Source organism: Diplotaxodon limnothrissa, linkage group LG19 (assembly GCF_057381915.1).
Source record: "Diplotaxodon limnothrissa isolate DT_005_m linkage group LG19, D_limnothrissa_male_GT1.1, whole genome shotgun sequence".
Lineage (NCBI taxonomy): Eukaryota > Metazoa > Chordata > Actinopteri > Cichliformes > Cichlidae > Diplotaxodon > Diplotaxodon limnothrissa.
In genome coordinates, this window is record NC_140614.1 from 8,809,152 (window position 1) to 8,831,863 (window position 22,712).

At 40.6% G+C, this 22,712-nt stretch overlaps 1 protein-coding gene across 1 annotated transcript in view; it reads right to left on the bottom strand.

The window, feature by feature from the left end:
- Positions 1 to 21,696, bottom strand: part of gfra4a (GDNF family receptor alpha 4a) — a 166,884-nt gene extending 145,188 nt beyond the window's left edge. Inside the window, exon 1 of the mRNA XM_085342986.1 lies at positions 21,639 to 21,696. Within this exon, the coding sequence (XP_085199112.1) occupies positions 21,639 to 21,696 (58 nt within the window). The remainder of the gene's footprint in view (positions 1 to 21,638) is intronic.
- Between the last annotated feature and the right edge of the window lie 1,016 nt (positions 21,697 to 22,712).

Consider the following 22,712-nt stretch of genomic DNA (forward strand, 5'->3'; position numbering starts at 1 on the left):
TTTTTGTCTCTGTGCATATCTCTTAGTGCATGAAGAATGATGGCCAGTGGGGGATATTTCTCATGGGACTCTGAGCCAAAAAGCCAAAATGTAGTGTTTCATGCATCTTCACACTTTCTTGCCTTTTCCCCGCACCGTTCAACATACTTTGCATTTTGAAACAATTCAGTTTCTGCCACTGTGCCAGCTGACTTATGGCTTGAGGTTTTACACCAGCTATTTTCAGAGCAGGTGGCCACAATGGGTGTGCTTTCCATTCGCAAGAGCATCGGGAGATGAGGGAATAAACACTGGAAGCTGCGTCTTTGTTCGCAAACATTACCTGCTGTTAATGAAAGTCACTGAGCAAAGACAGAGATAAAACTGTACCAGCTACAGGTAACATCTATTTGATGAAGTGTGCAGTGAGGAGAGTGAAATTAATCACACACGAGCTGTTACAAAGAAATGTCCAGATGGGTTTATCAAAGCGAGAAAAAAAAATAAAGGAAGTAAAGCAAAGATCGTGAATAAATATTAAAAAACACACCTTTGAAAAATAAACATGTTTTTTTTTTTCACTTTTCAGGCTTCATTAAATATAAATAAGTCACATGCGCACACCGTCCTTAACACGTATTGGCTTTACACACATATCGAACGGGAATCTTTTGTCAGTAATTAATGGTGTTGATCTAGTAAAGATTTCCCATGAGGTCAAATACATCTTCATCTCCTCGGGTAAATTGTTTTTCCAGTGTTTTTGTCTGGTAAACATCACCGACAAAACTGATTCCACCAGGGGTAATTACAACAACCGCTGGAAACAAATCAGCATAGCCAGCAGTGAAATGTACTGATTTAACAAACCAGGATATTAAAGCCAGCAGACGTGGATGCAATAAAGCAGTACTAGAGGACAGCTGGAGATTATAGGGCTGAGAAACAGTACCAGTTCATTGCTTTTATTGAGCAATGCACGCATAGGCCATTACTGTGGGGTCATTACACAAAATGATTCTGATACAATCCAACATTGTCAATACAAGAGAGCGCACAAAACAGGTTTTAAAACTCAAAAGGAAGAATCAGACATGAGGAAATACGCATTTGTTTATCTATTTTAGGTTGACACTAGTTCAGCTTTTGCTAACAGTGTCAGTAATGAATTGAGAGAGATGCTGGGCTTAAAGCCACCCCATCCAACAGCTGTGTAAAGCCCTGGTTCGCTAATACCTCTCCACCTTTGCACAGGTTTATGGCCATGGATCAGTAGGCTCAGTAACAAGGCTGACAGAGGCTTCTAACAAGTCAGGAGACAGGCAAACAGATGAACCTGGCAGCTCTTGTCTTCCCAGACAGCAGGGAGGATAAGAAAGTTAGGTATAAATGGGAATCATCCAGTCAAGCGTAGCTGAACATGCTAGCAGATCTCAATGGCCCCTAATAACACGGTTGGGGATTATTGCGACATTTCTCTGGTCAGAGGATTTAATATGCAAAGAGGGAAATTTCAGCTGTCCTGTTAAAGAAAGCGAGGAGTGCATAGGAACATGGCGCCAGATCATAGGATTGACCATAAATGTCGGACATGATCAAGGAGGACAGTCGTGCATGTCTTCCTTATGTCTCTGCGGCAGCACAAATATAGATGGAAGCAGGAACCATAACAATGTGTGAATAAAGTAGGCCTAAATCATTCTATCTAAATATATCTGGGGATGCTTTCATTGACTGGCAGAACATTTAACTGATACTGAGTCCATGAAAGCATTTCCATTTGCTGTCTGAAACACACAGTGTCAAGCAGCTGTTTTCTGCTGCCTGTCAAAATTAGCTTTTCCCTAAAAAACTAGTTTCCCCTAGTGGAAGGCTCTGCCTTGCTTTGATTCCAGGCCAGCAGAAAACCATAATTTTTAGTTTATGTGGACTATTTAATCACTAAACCATTTCATGCAACAAACTGGGTTGTTAATGTGAGCAGAACACTAACCACAATGCCCTGAACTGAAATTATAAAGAGGGGACTTCAACAGGGGTGGGCGATATAGCCTCAAAATTATATCAAGGCAATTCCAAAAAAGTATGCAATAATGATACATGCGATGAAAAGGAAAATAAAATTCCGAATAATGTTTTATCGGTGATTGTGGCTCACAGGCAGCAGCATTTATTAGTGCAAACCAAGTAAGGGGCATGTTCCATCTCTCTTCTCCAAAAAGCTATTTTCATTGATGACAGACGACATGATTCAAATATTGAATCTACTATCACAAGGTGCCAACAGCAGCAGCAGTAATGTAGTCCAATATAGTAGTGACACGGCATTAGTGAATTATAAACACAAACGTAGCATAGGCAATTCAATTCAATTCAATTCAACATTATTTATATAGCGCCAAATCCCAACAGCAGTTGCTTCAAGGTGCATAATATGTATGTAAGGTAAGGACTCCCACCAGGCTCAGTAGGGAGCATATATATATATATATTACTTATTTTCGAACGTAATTAGTTGCTTTGTTACTTACTTTCTTAATAACATGATACACAACCTGAATACGTAATAAAGCAATAGACCTTTCAGCCCAATTTTATTTTTTATGCATAATACAGATATAAAATTGAATCAAATGGAAAGTCTCTTTTTAAAAATTGTTTTATGAGTTTTAATCTTGATATAATCTTGATATACACACGTCTGTTGCTGCTACGGGCGTCCATGTGCTTGCGTCATTGTCATGAGACACTCGCGTTACTAAATCCCGACGGTTTAGTAACGCAGTAATGCAGCGTGCTTATGGGAAAGTAGCAGTAATCTAATTGCTTTTTTGCAATAGTAATCCATTACTTCACTAAATACATTAGTTATGCGTTACTGCCTCTGATTTCTGATCACGATACACGATACATATCGCGATATGTTTGAATAACCTCCATGCCGATGAACAGCTTTTATGTAGTACAGCATTAGCCGTACTAATTTACACCTGCATTCCACCTGAAAAAGCAACTCATTTGATTAATGGAAGCCCTACTGTGCCTTTTGAACTACAGCCATTCCTTTTTGGAGCACACTTCAGATAAGTGAGGAAAATTAAAGAGACCTTTATAAAACTTCTTTCAGTCCTTAGAGCTATTTTAATATCTGCCTTAACTCCATCAGTGTAAAGTTAGCCAGTATTTCCCAACAAGCATTAAACTCAAACTCCAAAACCACACTGTATGCTTTATATTAATAAAACTAGCTAAAGGACAAGAAGCTGAACAGTAAAAAGGCAAACATGCTCACAAGTTTGTCTTGACATAATACATCAGTGGAAGGCTGGGACGGGGTTAGCGAACAGACACTCCATTAAGCATTCGTGTTATTGACAAACACACCTTGGCATAATGGCATATTGTCTACCATACAATATACACATTCTTGTAAGCAATCCCTGCTAAATTAGAAAAAGACCGCATGGTTAATACACCAGTGATTATAAAAAAAACTCTAATCACTGTATGCAAATACCATCATACTGTGAGTAGCGGGGAGGGTGGATTTATCATTTAACTAATCAAGAGGACCAGCAGAGAACTGCTACAGTCAAGATGTGTGTTCACATATTTCCATATGTTTTCTTCCCTTCACTGGTGTAAAACAGTTCCAGGGAGCAAAGGCAGGCTGTAAATATCCTCAGCATAGTAGTGGTGATTAGCTGACATCCCCTCTTTTTTTTGTTGCATAATTCACTGTTTACGAGCCAAGGTTGCAAATTGATAGCAGCAGAAATTACACCAACATTATTGCTGTACGTGAATAAGTAATAATAAAAATGGGACCGGAGGGGTGACAGTGCCCAGAGATGCCAAGGATCTCATTCATACTGGTTGTCACGACAAGCTGCGCTACAGCCTCAATAAAACCTTCGTAACACCTCATCATCTATCATGGCTCTGGCCCTGGCAGAATCTTGGCTCCGCGTCTTAGGCCAGCCTCTTGGTCTTTTCATGCATTTTGGGCTTATAGCACCCTCAGCTAGGGAGCGTAGTACTACCTGGCTCCCAGAACACTGGAGTACTGGTACACTATGTAAGTCCTTAAGCGATATTGATGGGAACTAAAACCTCGTGAACCCTGTGATAGCTGGGGTCCACAGAAGAGTATTCTTCTGTGACTCAATGGCTTTCATCCAATCTAGTGGTTATCAAGATTGGACAGCATCTTGTTCTGTTCTGTGAACACGTAACCTCGGGTTTGTTCGGGTTGCTGATCAGACGTGAGGTCATGGCAGCTGACGGGGGAGGAGGGGCTTTTACTTTATCTGCCGCCTTGTAGGAGCTGATGATAACCAACCTGCTATGCTGCTGGCCAAGCTTCACTTTTCGGAAGGCTGTGTCTATTACCTTACTTAGATATCATCAAGCAGTAGCTGAGTAAGTCAAGTGGTTTTGACCTCAGAGGCTATCTCCTCATAATCCTTCATCTTCACGATAGCAGCACTATTAGGTAAAGCAGAAAAAGGCTAAAAAAAAGTAGCAGTACTTTGATGGTGTTCAAAGAGTTAAGAATCCTCCAAAAGCTGGGTTTCATGTAGCTACTTGAGCACTGGGGAGAAATCTCATACCTGACTCATCTGAGGGATGAATGATGCAGCAGATTATCAAGCAATTGGAATCTGTGAAATGTCACTGGCGTGACGGCGAGTGACCTAAGATCAATGGCACTAAGGTTGGGTCACACTTCAGTAGCTTCAGTGATCCTCACGCAGCTCAGAAGCGAGGCCTAAAGCCATGCAGGGCAAGGATCCATGATCACACGGAAAGGCCGATGGGCTGAGTTAAAAGGAACTAAAGATAAGACATGTAGTGACCAAGGGGACAAAGGCGAGCCAGCAGTCATCTGGAAAAGATTTCCAATATTTTCCCTCACTCTTTTTTTTCTCCTTTCACCTCTCCGTCTCTCCAATCCTTTTCCCTTCGCTCTGTTGTTTGATCTCGTCATGGCCCAAAGTCACCAGGCAGACGGGTCTTATATTTTATATTCAGTGTTCCACATGAGGGAGCGTGTCATAAAAAAAAGTCTACTCAAAATAAATGAGGCTCTCTGAAGGCAAACGCAGATGATGGTTGAGGCCGAGCCGTCGCTGGCCATCGTAACGGGCATCAGTAATTTGATTTGAAGAAAATCTGTGTGTGTATCTGTAAGTGTGTGTCTGTGGTTTGAGGCAGCAGTGGCGTGGAACTATGGTCTCCCTTTCTTTCACGTACTCCTGCTCCAAAGGCTCAGTCAGATTAAGTCGAGTGTAGGTGTTGACTGCTCTCCCCCACATTATTAGGTGCTTTCATTGCTTTTACAGTTTGTCAGATTACATTAATTAAAAACAAAAGCTCCTTGTTGGCAGACTGTAAAACCACCGACATCCATAACGATAACATGGAAAAAATATTTTCAGTTTCGAAAGTCGTGAAAATCACTTTAGCGGTAGGCGCTAGTGTTAATTGCCTGAAGAAACTGCGACACTACAAAACAGCTGTGTGAGTGATATTTCGGAGGAACCCTAAGAGCGATGAGGGAGAGCAGCAAATAGCCAGTCTCTAAATGAACCGAGTCTCCTACTCAACAAGCATATAAAAAGAAATCAATATCTCTGTTAACTGTCTATTGTTCTAAACAAGAGACTCCAAAAGCATTAGAGTCTGTATATATTGCCACTGTCATCATCTTTAAAACATGGGCTTTGACTGTGATTGACTGGCAAGCCAACATACACCCACCACCTAATTGCAATTTGCTCAGAGGAAGACAAAGAGAAGCAGCTCTCTTGTCACTGACAGGATGCCGTGAGGGCTGGGGAAATTGAATTCACATCGAGAGGGATTTAATTAGACCACTTTGTACCTTTCATCGCCACAGAATCCTATTTACATTCATTCTTGTGCTACTAAGCTTCCATACCTTAGTTATATTGGTTCAACTAATCTTCAACATATAATATATTCAAGGCAAAAAGGCAAAAAGATCAGGGTTTCATCTAATCCCTATGCACCATCTAGAATGCAGCAGAATGGCTAATCACAAAGTCAAATTCAAGAAAGACACAATCCCCATGATATGTAATATGTCCACTCCCTTGACCGTTTATGAGACACTGCAAATCAAGTTTCCGATCCCGCTGGTGAAATGGGTACATGTACCACATGAAAAAGAAGGAAAGCTACTAATTCCTTATTATATTGTGTGCAGAGTGTCAATCAAGATACTCTAAAATCCCTTCTAAAATAAATCTAAAAAAAAAAAGTATTTAGATGTGCTAGGACAAAAAGACCTTGAAGGCAGGATTTATCAGCTTAGTTAAAGGGAGATGATCCACTGAGCGGAGATAGGACGGGGTTGCCCCGTCTTATTCTCAGCTTATATGGAGCCTGGCAAAAAGCTGCATATGATTTTCACATGGAATCCATCTCAAGGCCTGCAGGACATAAACGTATTAATATTTTAAAAAGAACAGTTTAACGTGATAAAACTGCCATAAACACAACTCCTTTATTGCTGACACGTTGTGGCCCTGTTTATGCATTCTGCCTAACTCCATTATTTATTGCTAGCCTTGCCATCTTACCACCCAGCTATCAAAGTTTGTGAAGCTATTTGTGCCCTGTGAAAGGGGTCACTTATGTTGAAGAACCAACAGAGTTTTACAGGCGTTACCAGTATTTGTTTCTCTTGATAGGAGAGATTATTTTATTGTATTTACAAACACAATTCATTACCAAATATCTCCACTTAGATGACCTTTACCTTTATGCTTTCCAATCCCAGTCATGCAGATTTACATTTACCCTGCAAAGGAGAGAGTGTCCAAGGGACAGAGAGCAACTGATTGTGGTTAATGAAAAGCCCATTAGCCTTACTGATGCCAGACCACCATAACCAGCCAATGGGCAACCAGCTAGCTAAACGTTTTAGCATTTTAACACCAATATGGAATATAGTTTAGATACATGTGTGCTAAAAAGCACATTAAGCAGGAATTAGGCACACAGTTAGGCACAAGGACGATATAAGGGAAAGCAAGACCAAATCGAGCTGTTGAAATATGTGTTAAAACAACTAGCTAAAGAAATTACACTGAATCAAATTAAAATAAATATTATTTCAAGGAATCTGATATTCATTTTGACTCTCCAGTTTATATTATATAAAAAAGGATAGGTTTTTATCAGCATGCTCAGGCAATCCTTTGTCAGCCATCATTCAGATATATACTCAAGCATGATAAACAGCTGCAGAAGCACACTAATGGTAGATATATGCATCCTTACTGGAAATACAGACCTTCCATGGTTCAAAATCAACACTGTAATGCTAGCAGCACTAACTTTGCTTGCAGACTCTAAGCAAAGTACCTTTATGACTATTGTCAAAACCCTAACCCTGATCTAATTTGCTCCTTTCTAAGTCACTTATTTGCTTGCTGACACAATGTAATCTAAGCAAACTCCACCATCTCCAAAGTGCCAATTAAGTACCAAAAATGACAAATGTGCAATGACTTATTTCCAGTGACGTTAATTGCCGTTATTGACCATTAGGTTTATTTGTGTCATTACAGATGATGCAGCTAAATACGCATCCAAGTATATGAATCACTTAAAAAATTGCATACAGGATTATGCCCGTTGTGAGCTGGCTTCAAACAAATGCCAGCTCACCTCCTGCAACCACTTTTCCGAGAATACGCTCTTCTTTTGCGGTTTGGGCTCCTTCTGACATTTCTTTGGAGGTGGAGGAACACCAAAGTAATTGCTTAAAGGAGCTTTCTTCTTTGAAATTTCTAAGAGTTCAAAACAAATGTCTGTCCTCCTCCAGAAAATCTTATGTACGCAAACGCGCATTGCAACTTCTTATCTGGTGCGCATCTTTTATTTTGACAGCGCATGCGCACCTACGGACCACTTATGTGCACCCCTGCTTATAAACTTGTAAACGCTGTTGTTAAATCTGTCTATGCACAACCTGCCATGTCTAGTTTCAGACAGCACTATCAGGTTTACATTCATTACACACACATGCAAGTAGTTTACGTTCAAGTCTCTAAAAGAAAGGATTAAAAATGAGACACGGTTCATTTCCTGCAACAGTCACATCCACAAATGTGTAGGCAACAGAATTGTACATTTTCTAAGTGAATGTTTACAGGTCAGCTTGAAAAACCTTTTGTGCTGCAAATACTGTAGCTTCTCCTCATTATCTAATGCACGCAAACTTTATCAAATACTATTTTAGTATTTATTGCACTCATTTGTACTAATCACTCAAACACCCCAACTTCAGGTCAAACTACAGTGCTAATTTAGAGAGATGACGAACCTATAGAAATAAATTCTACATGAAACTATGCTTCGCCTGAAATACCAACTCCTTCTTCACTTACTAGTATACTTAAATTGTTCCATATCCCTAATATGATTTTCTTGACTATTCACAGGGTCATCCCTGCATATTGCAGTGTTTTTGCAAGCTGTAGAAAAAGATTGCAGAAAAATACAGATTGTCCTATTTTGAGTTTTTTCCCTCTTTAACAAATATTGAACATTTTTCTGATTTAATTTCCCCCCATCACTCTTTTTTTTCCATGTGCACATGTGATGAGTGTAAATCAGCTGGGTGGCCTGCTACAGACAACAGAGTGGAAACCTTGTAAGAGTGTTGAGTTGCAAGCTCTTTCATTAGCCCTCATAAATGCTATTTGGCACACATCTGAGACTGCCTTGTTAGATAGCCTGCAGCGATTTGGCCCATTGCTACACATCCCCATCCTCTTCCACCTCTCCATGGTCTAGTCAGTTGACAGCCTGGCACTGAACCTGATTCCTGAATCTCGATTTCACACTTTTCCTCTATTTCTATCTCGACAGACTGAGCAGAACGCCACCACAGAAACTGAAGCCCTGATTAGAAACCAATTAGCTCCTCAGATCCCGGTGCAGGATATCATCACGATTCGCCTGCTGCTCTGGATGAAGCAGCCTGCTCTCATTTGCCGGGGGTTCACAGGGAAACATAAGATGACAAGTGGAAGAGCTACTTCTTTAACACAGCCTGAGTTAAATGTGAGCTGTAGTAGGAAAAGATTAATAAAGATTGATTTTCTTTGGATACTTGTTTGTGTCTCGCATGTATTTCTTTTTCTTGCTTAGTCGTGGATTGATGATTACGTTTAAGATCAAATTTCAGGTCAAGTTTCAGCAAAGTTCAAATTTGCTGCTGCTGGGTGAAAGAGGTTTTTTTTAAAACATCTTTGATTAGTTGAGTTTGACACCAAACAAACATACCTACCTACCAGAAACCTGGCAGCAGAGGATTCAGCCTTTTGATCATTTCCCCAAACTTTTAACCACTTACAAACTTTCTGTCAGGTTCTAACAAGCGTTGTGTTTCAGCACCACAGAGAAATCTACTGACTTCTGGTCTAACTGCACTTGACAGACATTTTATGCTGTTCAATTTTTTTAAAATAACATGTCATTGAATTGCTACACTAATTGACAGGTGATGCTGTAAAGCTGATGTCTATAATAAAGAGGTTCACTCTTATCATGCACTCATGTCCTCTACGGGAAAGCTGGCTGAGTGGTTCAGCGGACACACAGTCGACAGACAGAATAAAAAGATTTAAGACATTTGGGTTCAAGCAGTTTCTGGTATATGTTAAGAAAACTTATGGCTATATACCATACAACTGTGACAATCTATGGTATTAAAGTTATTGAAACCACATGAAACGTACATGTGCACCTTCTTTCACATTACACAGGCTGTCAGACGTGAACAATTTCTGCTATATGAGAAAAAAGAAAATGGCTTCAAGTTTCTAATATATTTGGTAGGAGTGAAAAAACAGAATTATAGCACAGTTTTTCTTTTTTTTTTTTTATTATTTCAAGACAGGGACAAACATTAGCAAATAGTGATATTTTGTTAGCTAAATTCAAATATTCTGGAATATTATGAACAAAACGCCTCATCTCATACTGCACCATCCTGAGACAATGTTACCTGAACAAACCCCCACCAAATTGGCTCAACTAAATAACACTGGACACACTTAGCTTGACAAACCTATCTACTAATTCAGAGCACACTGATGACTCAGTCACATTAGTAAAAATAGGCCAGCAACCTTCTTACATATACAAAAAAAAGAGAAGAAGTATTTTTTAATACATTTTGCGACCAACTGCATCTCCAGAGGTTGAAGGTGTCACTTCTGATCACAAGGCAATTGCACAGGTCGCATAATAGGTGCCAACATTTCTGTAAACAGTTGCAGTTTGATGTGAAGTGACATTTGACATACCATCAATACCTTTGTCAGTCTAAGAGAGACTGACAAAGGTATTGATTCAGTTCAACTGTATTTATATATGGCACCAAATCACAACAATAGTTATCTCAAGGTGCTTTATATTGTAAGGTAAACAGCCTACAATTTGCAAATACTCGCCACTAAATTAAAAAATGCAAACAGGGGCAAAATGTTTCCATTAGTCTTTAAGCACAGCTTGTTGTTTTCTGCTTATATTGCTATAGAGCAGAAAGGGTACTGACAAAAAATGTAATAAATAAATAAATTTCTGTTAAATGTGAATTTCAGTCTATGTAGACAACAATAGATATGTGATTTTCACTAACAAAGTTACAGTTTTCACAGGTAATTGCTGTATTATCAGAAACAGATTGCGTGTAATTGTCAACTTGACCTCATTCAGCTGCAGACTGATAGCAGACTGTTTTATAGAAAACAGTTTTGGTGACAGCAGATGCTTGACAATCTAATTTTGCAGTTAAATAAATAAAAATATAACTGAAATGAGATAAGTTTGTCTTAAACAGATACTGAAAAAAGTTTGAAAAACATTTTAAAAAGGCAATAAATCACAACATGTGTTATGGCAATGTTCATCATATCACAAAATGTTTAAAATCACAATAATATCATATCGTGAGTGAAGTATTGCGATATTATCATATTGTGGTGATTCCCATCTCTTAACATCTCTATTAGTCAGATCCTGGCTTAAGACGCTGGACTGGATATTGGTTGCACAACAGCTCGATGTAGGGACGATTCATTTAGTTCAGTTCGGTTCAGTAGCATGGAGGAAGATGTGTCACAGCGAAACGACAGCAGTTTGGAGATATCAGCTCTAAAACTTAAAACACTTTTAGTTTTTTAAAATCTTTTTTTTTAGTTTGGTGTTTGAGTCCCAGTTTCTTCCTCATAGTTGGGATGAAAGTCTATTGGATCAGTACTCAGTGTTGGCAGATAACTTTTGGATCAGGTTGGATCAGTGCACCACCTTGAAAGCAGTTTTCCCACTGACCAAAAAAACAAACAAAGAAAAAAAAAACATGTTAAATTGTCCAATTTCCATTTTTGTCAGGTAGAAGAAAGGTAGCCTGCTCCTTTTCCATGCGACAACCATATTCTCTTTAGTGTTTATAGTCTGTGCTGTGTTCACACTGGAAAAGTGACAAAAATAAATATGTATGCTCAGTCTCTCAGACAGGCACTGGCACAGCATGTGTGATTAATGTGTGGGATCATGGGAATGGAAGCTGAGGCCTCATGATAATCAGATATATTCTTGCTGGCCCTGTCTGTGTGAAATGAGAATATGTGAGAATGTTTGAAACGGCTGTCACCTCTCTCAATAAAATTGTGGAGTGATAAGAGCCTTTATTGTATGGGATCGAATAATGGTTTGCACCAGCTGCAATAAGACACTTAAAGTTCCTTATACTTAAATAAGCACTGACAGACACACTTACAGGCTTTAAGTACTGTGAGCATTTGATGAAGGGCCTTGGAGTCTTGCTAGCTTGTTTCATTACCACCTCTCATTCTCTCTACCTTGCTAACTCAACGCCACCCCCTCAAACTAAGGGAAAAAAACCCTTTTCCTTCTGATTAATTGCAGCCTTTTAGGCTTTCTTACAATCTGCTTGGACCATCCTGCAGCCTTTTCATTACAAACTTACAGAATACAGTGGAAGTAAATGCCATATCCTTTTAGCTCACAAGGGCAGGGTAATTTTCTATGTGGTATAATCATCCCTCGACAAAAGCAAATGGAAATGACAGGGTTTTAATACTAGAAGTCATTTTGGTCTCTACCAAGAGTTTGATTCATTCTATTTCAGGGAATGTTTATCTCCAGTACCTCCAACTGCCTCTAACTGCATCCACATACTCTTAAAATCATACCTTTTCTGTCAGAGATAGCAGAGAGCAGTGAGAAAATCATCAAGACAACTGGCGATAACCGTCAACCATCGATGAAACACACCTACCAAGTATCCAAGTGTGTCACTATCACTGAGTCATAATGAGAGTCCCTAAAGCACTTCCCCCCATGTGACTCCAAAGCATTATCACAGCAACTAGACAAATGAAACCAATAAATCACACAAGACAGAGTGAGCGTCAAAAATCGTATCTGCAAATGGGAAGATTGAGCGTGCAGATTTGGGAAAGCCATCTCTAAATCTCCACTTTAGGGATGCGGAGCAACAGGTGCTCTGCATGAAAAACAATCGCAAGTGTATAAATAGATTTTGAAGGGCCAGCTGAGTAAATTTGAGGCTTAGAACTGAGCCGATGTGCCGGGAATCCAAAGAGAAAGTCAGTTAGGGTGAGACTCTCTACAGAGACTACGTATCTCCTCTATGTTAGATGCCCAACGACAGCTCCATCCTCACAGAAAAATAAATCCCTTCTCTGGCTGTCACATGGCTTATTCACATTCACATCCTCCTCTCTCTGCTGTGTTTGCTTCTGTAATTTCTCCGACAATATTCTCTTGCTTCTCTCTGTCAGTGGAACTTGAAGGCACAGCGAAGTATCTACAAGTAAGGGAAATCAGGAAACTATGCAACGCCGCGCCAGCTACAGAGACCTGGAGAGAGAGGAGGGTGGGTATGAATTATACATGTTTCAGGGGCGGGCTTCAGATTTGTCCGAATAAATGCACGAGGGGAAATGACTGCGATATTAGCAGTTACAATGCAAGGTTACTAAACATGAAGGGAGCAAATTATTCATTCCCACCCAAAGCAAAGTGATTAGTTTGAAAAACTGCTGACAGCAACAGTAGGAGTTTGGTTTGTATACACTGGAGGACGTTCAGTGTGTCTGCGTGTGAGACTGAGCGTGGGTTAATTTGGCCAAGACTGTGCGTGGGTTGATAATTAGGAAGCTATTTGCGTGGAGTGAAATGTTCAGCTTATCTTCTGTGGAATCTCTTCCACTGTCCCTCTACACTTGAATATTTGTCCTGTGAAACTTTCTAAAAGCTGTGATTATGTTTCCCACAGCTAAACTCTTTATATTTACTCTTCATTACAGGTGTGATAATTAACAACATTACATAACTGTGAATTAAACGGCAACGTGGGTTTTTAGTAACGGAGATAAAAAAATAAAATGTCGACGCACTGCAGCTTTTTCCCACAAACTTTTCAAATGTATTTCATCTCTTTACTTTTTTGTTGTTTTTTCATTTAAACAAAACTTTACGTTAACTGTTTAAGAAACTGGCTGCTGTGCAGAGGTGCTGCACAGAGCTTTGCAGGCCCCATCTACATGTGGAATAACCAACAGTCTGTGCTGGTCTTAGCTTAGCCCCATCATGTAAAAGACCATATACATAAAACATCTTTTTAGCAGATCTGAAATTTGAGATTGATTGTTGAATTGCTTTTTGTTGTTTTTCACACTTCTTACTTTCCTATTCATGCTACATTTTCAGCCACACAGCATTCAATCTAAGCATCGATGGACAGCGGGCAAGCACAGCCCCAGAGCCTCCAATTAGAGCTGCAACGATCGACCAGCCAGGGACCAGGATGATGTTCAGTATCCTCGGCCCAGACCATCCAGTCAGCTTCCCATATGTTGAGATGGTCCATTTCATGTATGCAAAAAATCACCCTCACCTAGCCGAATGTGGAAAATTTAAAGAAACTAACAAAGACAAAGTGTGCCAAAGCTAGCACCATCTGGAGCTAAGAACCAGCCGCAAGTCAGCAGTGCCAGTATGAGCCTCGGTATGAGCAGTAAGGATCACAGGTCAGAACAGTTAAAGAAAAATCTGTTGCACTTGCTTTTGTTTGTTAAGGTCAGACATGTCAGGTAAAGATGGCTGTACAGTAACTCATTTTCATTTAGTTCTTTATACCTCTTTCAAGTGAAGGAGCACTTTATTTTCAGTTGTTTAAGTGAGTGAAGATCCAGTAACTTACTGCAGTTTGCGAGAAATTTCAAGGAAACCAAGAAAATAAAATTGTTGCATTGAAGGTAAGTTGATTTTTTGTTTATATGTGCTGTCAGGCACAGTTTTTAGAATAAAAAAATCAGACTCTGCAAAAGAAAAAGAAAAGAAAAAACAGTATCAGTGGGCCACAAAATGGTTATTGGAGCATTTTTGCCTCCTAGTAGGTTCAATTCCCATAATTTGTCTGGAAAGGTGGAGAGCAACGCAAACAGCCACCAACGCTGTGCCATAAAAGACCGTTTGGCTGCAGGGCTCACGTTTCGCAACTAGCATGTTTGACAAGCATTTGGTCTAATAAATGTTAATGCACCCATGTATCCCTGCTTGCCTGGGATGAGGGAAGGTACTGTGGAGACCAAACCACCACTAAAAGTAGAAAGAATAACGGGCATGCATTCATCAGAGAGGCACAAACACAACAATAACAGTTTTTCCAATTTTGTGTGCAACTTCAGTCGGCACGGGCACAGTACTAAGTATGTGGCTGATTTACTTTTTTGAGCACACATGTTGTTCCCTTTCATTGCTTCTGGGAGACCAATCAGGCAAAGGCTTGAACAGCAGCTGTAGGGTCTTAATAATCTGGGCTAGAATTCTGTCCTCCTACAGCATGGCTTCTTTTCAGCTTTCCTTTTATAGAATTTATTTAATACTGAAACAAAGGCAGTCACTGAATGTAGGGTGTGATGTCCAGAGACCGGTGTAGCCCTCGATATAATGATATAACTGACAGTGGGAATACTATAATGACAACTCTCAAGTTGTTTACTTCTATTCAGATCTCCTAATAAAAGGCCAACATACATAAGAGGTTCAAGGTGAATTACTACCTTTGACAGCTTTGATACTTAAAGTCTCCACCTCCCCCTTACATTCAGTAATCACACAGATCAGAAAAAGCAGAGGAACCTGTTTCTTTACACAAAACGTACTCTCACATGTAGCGACGCCGGACCTGTTGTGCTCATTTCCAGCTCTATTATTTAATCTAAAAGGGTAACTTTTCATAACTGCGAGTTCTTATATGTGCCTGTAACTTCAAAGTCTTTTTAAGGCAACATTTTTTAGACTGATTGCGGTTAGCAAAAAATAAATCAATTATAAAAAAGGCAAGACAGCATAACAGCATGACAGCTCGTTCAGTGAGAGACTGAGATTACCGAAAAGCACCACTGAACGACACAGGAAATCATTCCTGCCTGTGGCCATCTCCCTGTACAACGCATCCACTTAACACACTGTTTGCTGCTACAGCTACACATGTTTCTTTCCAACTATTTATTTATAAGTGACTTATGTATGTATGTATGTATATATATGTATATATTGTACTATTCTTAGTTAGCGTATTGTCTGTCTTGTCTTAATGTTGGTTTAAAATGGAGCACTGTAACAAAAAATAATTTCCCCCAGGGATCAATAAAGTATTCTGATTCTGATTCTGATTCTGAAAAACGTATTGTATCTTGCAGTGCTCCTCCTTACGTCCCCATGGCGTGAATACTAATCTGAGGTAAGGAAGCACTACTTTAAAAAATCTGTTCAACTGGACTGGAAAGTTAATCAGTAAATAATTACCTAGCAAGAAATGGAAATCAGCAGGCTTACTTTCAGTAGCCTCAGCGCTGTAATTACTTTCGGGAAACTTTGATCTAGAACACTTAAAATATAAAATCAAAATGAGTGATTTGAAAGGCTGCACTGACACGATCAACAACCGTGATTAGCTACAGTACAGAATGGCTGATGGCGTAAACACAGTTAAATATTATCGGTTGCTGTGTTTATTGTGAGACTGTGTGATTATGACAGATCTAATTCCATGCTACAATTTCAGAATCAAACTCTGAACATTCTGTTAGAGTCCCCAGGCCACCTATGTCTGGAAATCAAATGTTACTGAGTGATCACAAGATTGCCACAACGAAATTAGTAGTGTGTGGCCGCAAGATCAAAAAATCATGACCATTTTTTTCTTCTTTCAGATGATCCGTTTTGGGGGTCACCACAGTGGATCATGACCAAACCATCTCAGACTTGTTTCTCCACCTTTGTCTCCAAACTGCTCATCCTAAGCTGATGTACTCATTTCTAATCTTCTTCATTCTGGTCATTTCTAATGAAAAGCTCCTTTTTTTTGTCAGCGTTAGTGTCTCCAAACCATACATGTCAGCAGGTCTCACTACCACCTTGTCAAGCTTCTCTTTTACTCTCGCCGCTATCCTTGTGAGACAAATCACCCCTGACACTTGTCTACACTCGCTCCACCCTGCCTGCACTCTCTTCTTCACCACTCTTGAGCACCATCCATTGCTTTGGATGGCTTCACCTTCACTATATCTCCTTCTTGCATTTTCACCTTTCCACCTGTCTCCCTCCCATTAACACATATATATTCTGTCTTGCTTCTCCTCACTTTCTTCCCTCTTCTCTCCAGAGCATACCTCCACCTCTCCAGGCCCTCTTCCTCCTCCTCACTATGTCAAAGTCCACACAGAGTCTACTGCCTGATCTCATCTATCAAAAATCAGGACCACCAGTTACTAATGTGCTGGAATGAGATAAATGAGTAAACTTAATCAGGGACAAGGCAGTGAGATCTATACTTTGCTCTGTTGTTTACCATCAACACTTGACGATTATTATTGGGACACTGATTTGCTTTTTAATTAGACTGATGAATTATAAGGACACTGTTTGACAAACACTGTTACATATGCACAGCAATCAGCAGGTCCCCAGAGAGGGTGCTGTTTCAGCAGGTAGAGGGAGGGAGAAGGGGACAAACCAAAGTGATATCCACATTGGACAATGGCCAAGTCCTTGCTGTTAAAACTAAATAAAACTGTCACGGCATACAAAGCTTAAGTTGATGTTTCATTTATGTTTCTGCACTTTATATGGACAGTAGGGCTGAACGATATATCGCATTTGCGATAATATCGCGACATGATCAAGTGCAATTTTCTAACCGCAAAGGCTGCGATTATACTGCGATTATAAGGCTGTCCAAATTACTACCATATCCCAGAATTCATAGCGCGGCCCAGCCAAACTCCAGTTTCCAGCAATGGCGGCCGCTACTAAGTTTTAAAATTACTCATACTAATCTTTCTGGGTCACAAAATAAACTTTTAACATATTTTCAGGCGAGAAAGTAGTTGTGTAAACATCAAATATCTGCTCGGTTTATCAAGATATCCCATATTTGCAAAAGTGCTTCGACGTTTTCAGAGGCGTCTGCTACCCACCAGCTCGACAGCTAGCCGGGAGCTCGAGGATTACTGATGCGGCCGAGAACGGCACAACTCCCGGCACATCATTTTCAGATCACCGCGGAGTTTCGCTGCTCGGGTTAAACGTAATATATAAGTCACTTAGACAACCTAAAAATGTTATTGTTGGGCTTTTTTCAGTGTTTTGTTTGTTCGTGAGTAAATCGGTTTGGCTGAGATTAAAGTTATTAGATTAGATCAAATAAAACTTTATTAATCCCCCGGGTGGGTTCCTCCTTGGTTTTCACACAGCTGACTAAACGTCAAACAGAAAACTTATTAAACAGAAGTATGAGACAGTCGAGAATTTACACCAGTGTCTGGTTATATTTTAGATAGCAAGAAGCAGACGGCCGAGTTTATTAAACTCCACCGAGACAGCGGTGACGCTAATCAGAACTAGACCGTCCAATTTCACGCCTTTAAATTTTAAAGGCGTGTTTGTGTGTGTGTTTATACAATTGCTATTATGTTTGCACTTTATGTGTAATGTTACTGACTGCAGAGATCAGTAAGATGTGTGTATTTTTTATTTATTAGTTTTATTTATTTAATATTATTTTTTAATTGAATGACTGTCTAGTAGTTCACAGATGTCGAAAAACTGAGTGTGGTAAAGCCACTGATTTTTTTTTATGTATATTTCTGCAATCTGCACATTGTACTGACTTTCATTTTAATGTTTACACCAGGGTTCCTTGTCAGCACTTTATGCTCAGATGTTTGTAAGCTAAAAATAAACTATTGTGTATGTTCAAATATACTGTTGTGATTGAAGAAGTTAAATAAAAATGTCAGTCATCAATTCATGCATCACCTCATGTCATCATAACAGAGGTCTGTCTTCCAGGAAAGAACAGTTTAAAATTAATGTAATATAGTATTGGCCATACTATATGATGTATTGCTTGTCTTTGTTTAATAATACAGAAGACAAAGACCTTAAAAAATAATCGCATATCGCATCGCAATCGCAATATTGGGGCAAAAAATCGCAATTAGATTATTTTCCATAATCGTTCAGCCCTAATGGACAGTGTTGACTAGGCCTGTGTTAGAGTATGAAAATCTGTCACATGCAATGTCAAGACTGCAAAAATAACATTACTTGTAATTAATAAATATTAAAAAGCATATATTAGCGATACAGTTCCAGTGTCTTTCTGCTTTAACGGGTAATCTACTAGCACAACCACCGACTAACCTACACCCGCTGAACTATTTTCAACATGCTTTTGTTGTAGAAGGTCAAACATTCTCATGCTGCTCATCATTCTTATTGATGAGTTTCAGGCAACTTTCAATATTTTTTAATAGCAGATATTCCTGTTGTGATGAGGAAAATTATTAATTCCCACAAATTACCAACATTTAGCAAATCAATAATATCTTGTGGCTTTGCATTACTTTCAGAAATAGTTTTTTATGTATGCAGATTCTTATCTTATTCTTTTTGTGGAGCTGACTAACACTATGACAGCTACTGTACTAAAAAAGATTAAACTTAATCAGCCATTAGACAAAGCAGGCTGATAAAACAAAGTGCCAGTGGATGGATGCCCTTCCTCTTAATCTGCTGGTTCTCATTACAGGATGTGACACTGTCCTCCCAGCCAGCCCCCTCACCTTGACACATCTTATCTATAGTTTCCTCCACCGCTGCGAGAATCAGTCGCTACAAACACATGTTAGGCAAAAACATAGCCACTCGAGTTTACCATCATTATTATTTGCCAGCTAAGCACTACCATGTATAAAAGATTAGACCACACAGAATGCTAAGCACTACAAACCCTCTCCCATGTCAGAAATGGCAAGGCAGGGCATGCTCATTTGCTCCACACCACTTAGAGAAGAATAATATGCAGATAAACCTGGTCAACTAATTGCAGTAATGATTGCAAAATGTTCAGAGCTGTGCGGGCAGATAATCAGTGAAGCATCACAAGACTGAGCGGTAAATATGCTAATTTAAAGCCGAAGTAAATAGATGCTTGTTTCTCCCCCCGTCGTTTTTATGCCACGAGTTTAGCCCTGCAAAGTTAACAAAATGCAAAAACACAGCACACTAATCTTGCATACATCCACTTCACACAGCACGCTTCGTAAGAGAGAAACATTCATTAGATTGGAAGGATATTAGTACAGCCCTGGACACCACAGGCAGCTTTTAAAGCTCAGGTTTGGCCCAGCAAGTTGTAGAGAAGCATGCTTTTATATGTAAGGGAGCCCCAGGAAAAAAGCTGCATGCAATCCCACATAGCCGATGTGTCCTCTTAAACTGAAAAAAAGAAAAAATCCTCATAAAGTCTGCTGGTTTTCTTAAGTTCAGTTAAGCCAGTCTACGCCTGAGGATTCAAACCAGCCACCTTCCCTCCCCTTTTCTAAGAATAAACTGCTTTTCCTGCCTTTCATCCCCCCTCCGTCTCTCCCTGTGTGGCTGATGGACGGGATCATGAGGCCCTGGCTAAGTGACTCGGCCGTTTTGACACATCTTTTTGACAAGGTGAGAATATCTGCAGAGAAAAGACGAGGAGTGACTATTCCACCGAGCACATATTGCTTCCAGTTACCCACCCTGCTCATATCTTGACTGACAGCAGTGTGGTGACACAGGTTTTACATATGATGGGAAAAGTGAAGGAAGACAGCAAGGGGGGCGGGGGGTATTAGCACCGCTGAAAGTGTTTGTTAAGGATTCATGGTGGTGGAAGCTCTTGTCTAAGACCCGAGTTTCCAGTTCACTCCCAGCGTATAAGGCTGCTGTCAGTGCACCAGGAGTGTGGCTGAAATCACATCTGCAGCAAAAAGGAAATGAACTGCGGGATGGAGAGCTGTCAACACTGAGGCTATAAATCTAACAAACACAAATCCCTCCGTCTGTACATCCTGTTTCCAGCCAGCATTCGTTCTGCAGGAAGTTTTTTTTCCCTCCATATAATATTTTTTTCACAATAGAATGCAATAAAAAAAAAAAAACTCAGGGTGTCTACTCTTGTGTTTGGCAAACACAAAACAAAGCTGGCACTGAAACTGACTTGCACCACCTGGCCCAAGTAAGTGTGGAGGAATGGAAAAAAGCTGAGTGTACATGTGTGCGTGCGTGTGTGCGCGTGTGCGTCTGCAGTGCTGGTGGTCATTGCTCATGATTTCAGCGTTTGATGTGATCACGCACACCCTGTTTGACTGGCTCGTTTCAAGCGTGTGCGCGCTCACACACACTCCTCTCCTGCCACCACGCACGCATGCACGCACGCAAACCACCACCACGTTGTTTTTTCCTCCCTATTCACGCACTGACAACACAATTCACCTGCAAAGGCAGGTGCACAAGCGCGTAACCCCCCACCACCATGCCCCTTCCTCCAACACGCACGCTCACCGAACCGTGAGAAGTGGCACATGCGGGCGCGCACGCCAACAGCTTGACATACACTTGTCTGCATTGGCATTTTCGCAGCGAAGCTGGATAACAGCAGCAGCGGCAGCTTGGTGGCATCTTTATCTTTTCTTTGGTAATCTATCATCACATCCATCTGCCGGTGCTGGGAAACGGTTTAAATACATGGGATGTACAAAGGGGACTTCTGCCCGCGGGGTGGGAAAAAGAAAAAAGAACAAAATAAGACTGCGGAAAAACACAAGCGAGCATCTCTCGAGTGGAGAAAATGTGAGCAGCCTGTCAGAGTCCCGCTGTTTCATCACTCCCCAGTCACACATAGGATGTTACTTGCGGGCTTTCTGTGTGGTCTTTAAAAGAAAATCACAATCTCTCCTCATTTTCTGACCCTGTCGTGCATCCGTGTATCTCATTAACAAACCGGCTTATTCTGCAAAGGGGTTAAAAAAACAAAAGAATGATCTCATGATGCAACTTTGACACAAGCAAGCGAATATGGACCTTTAAAGATCATTCGCACTAAGAAAGACTTAACAAAAGCTAGTAACAACAGAATAATAAAATAAAATCAAGCCGAATGCGAGCTGCATTGGGCAGTCACAGGACGGCGCATTGGTTTCGACCACAATCAATTGTTCAAGTGTTGATCAACTTACCGATGAGAGCCAGCTGTAAAAAGTACAGTCCGAGGAAGTCCATTATGGAGTGCGACATTAATTCAAACGGATGCAATCCTGGGCGAGAGATGATGTGCGGAGAACAAAAGCCCGCTGTTTTTGTTGAAACTGGCACTGAAATTAAGAGCGGAAAAAAAATCGCAGCTATTTCTCAAGTGATGACTGTCCACTTACGCTGACGCCGGAATCCACAACACTGCGTGAAAAAACATTAGCGGACCAGAACATCATTTTCCTTTTTTTTTCTCCTTTTTTTTTAGCAGACAAACTTTTGTCTTGGAGGGGAAATGGGTTACAGCTGAGCCAGACCAAGACACCGCTACCAAAATCACACCGCGGAGGGAGAAGAAGAAGAAAAAAGAAGCAGTTCGGTCTTTACGTGGAACAAATCGTGTGCGTATTGAACATCCCCGTGCGGTTCATCAGCACGTCCTGAGCGGCTGCTTCCTCTCCTCGTCGCCTCCACCTGCGCGCCGTCTGGAAACTGCGGCTGAATCACTGGCGCGCTGCTTTGCGCACTCCGACCCAAGAGTCAGTCCCCGCTGTGATCCTCAGCTCCCAGGCGGGCCGGCCGGAGATGCCCAACCCAGCTCGTTTAAAAAATCCAATCTTGACCAAAGTTGAAATAGGACAACTTAAATCGATAGGCTATTTCGTTACTGCCATAAAATGGAAACAACAACCCCGCGTAAAATGGTGCATAGCCTGCATCGGTGGGTAGACCATAACCACACTTTTCTGAAAGTAGGTTATACCCCCACACGCACATACACACACACACGCACACCTCCAAGAAAAAGAAAAAAAGAGTAACTACCACAATCAACTTAAACGAGAATCAGTGAGGCAGCAGAGAAAATCTTTTTAAGGGCCCCCACGGAGGCAGAAGGAGCAGCGGTGAAAACAGAGCCAGGCTGACTCACGGTGTCTGTCTCCTAATGGTAAAATGAAAAGACCATCATCTTGCAGCCAGCGTGAGCTGTTTGAGGCTACCTGCTGTCTAATGTGCTCATGCTGGTCCTTTTTTCTTTCTTTTTTTAAAAACAACAGAAC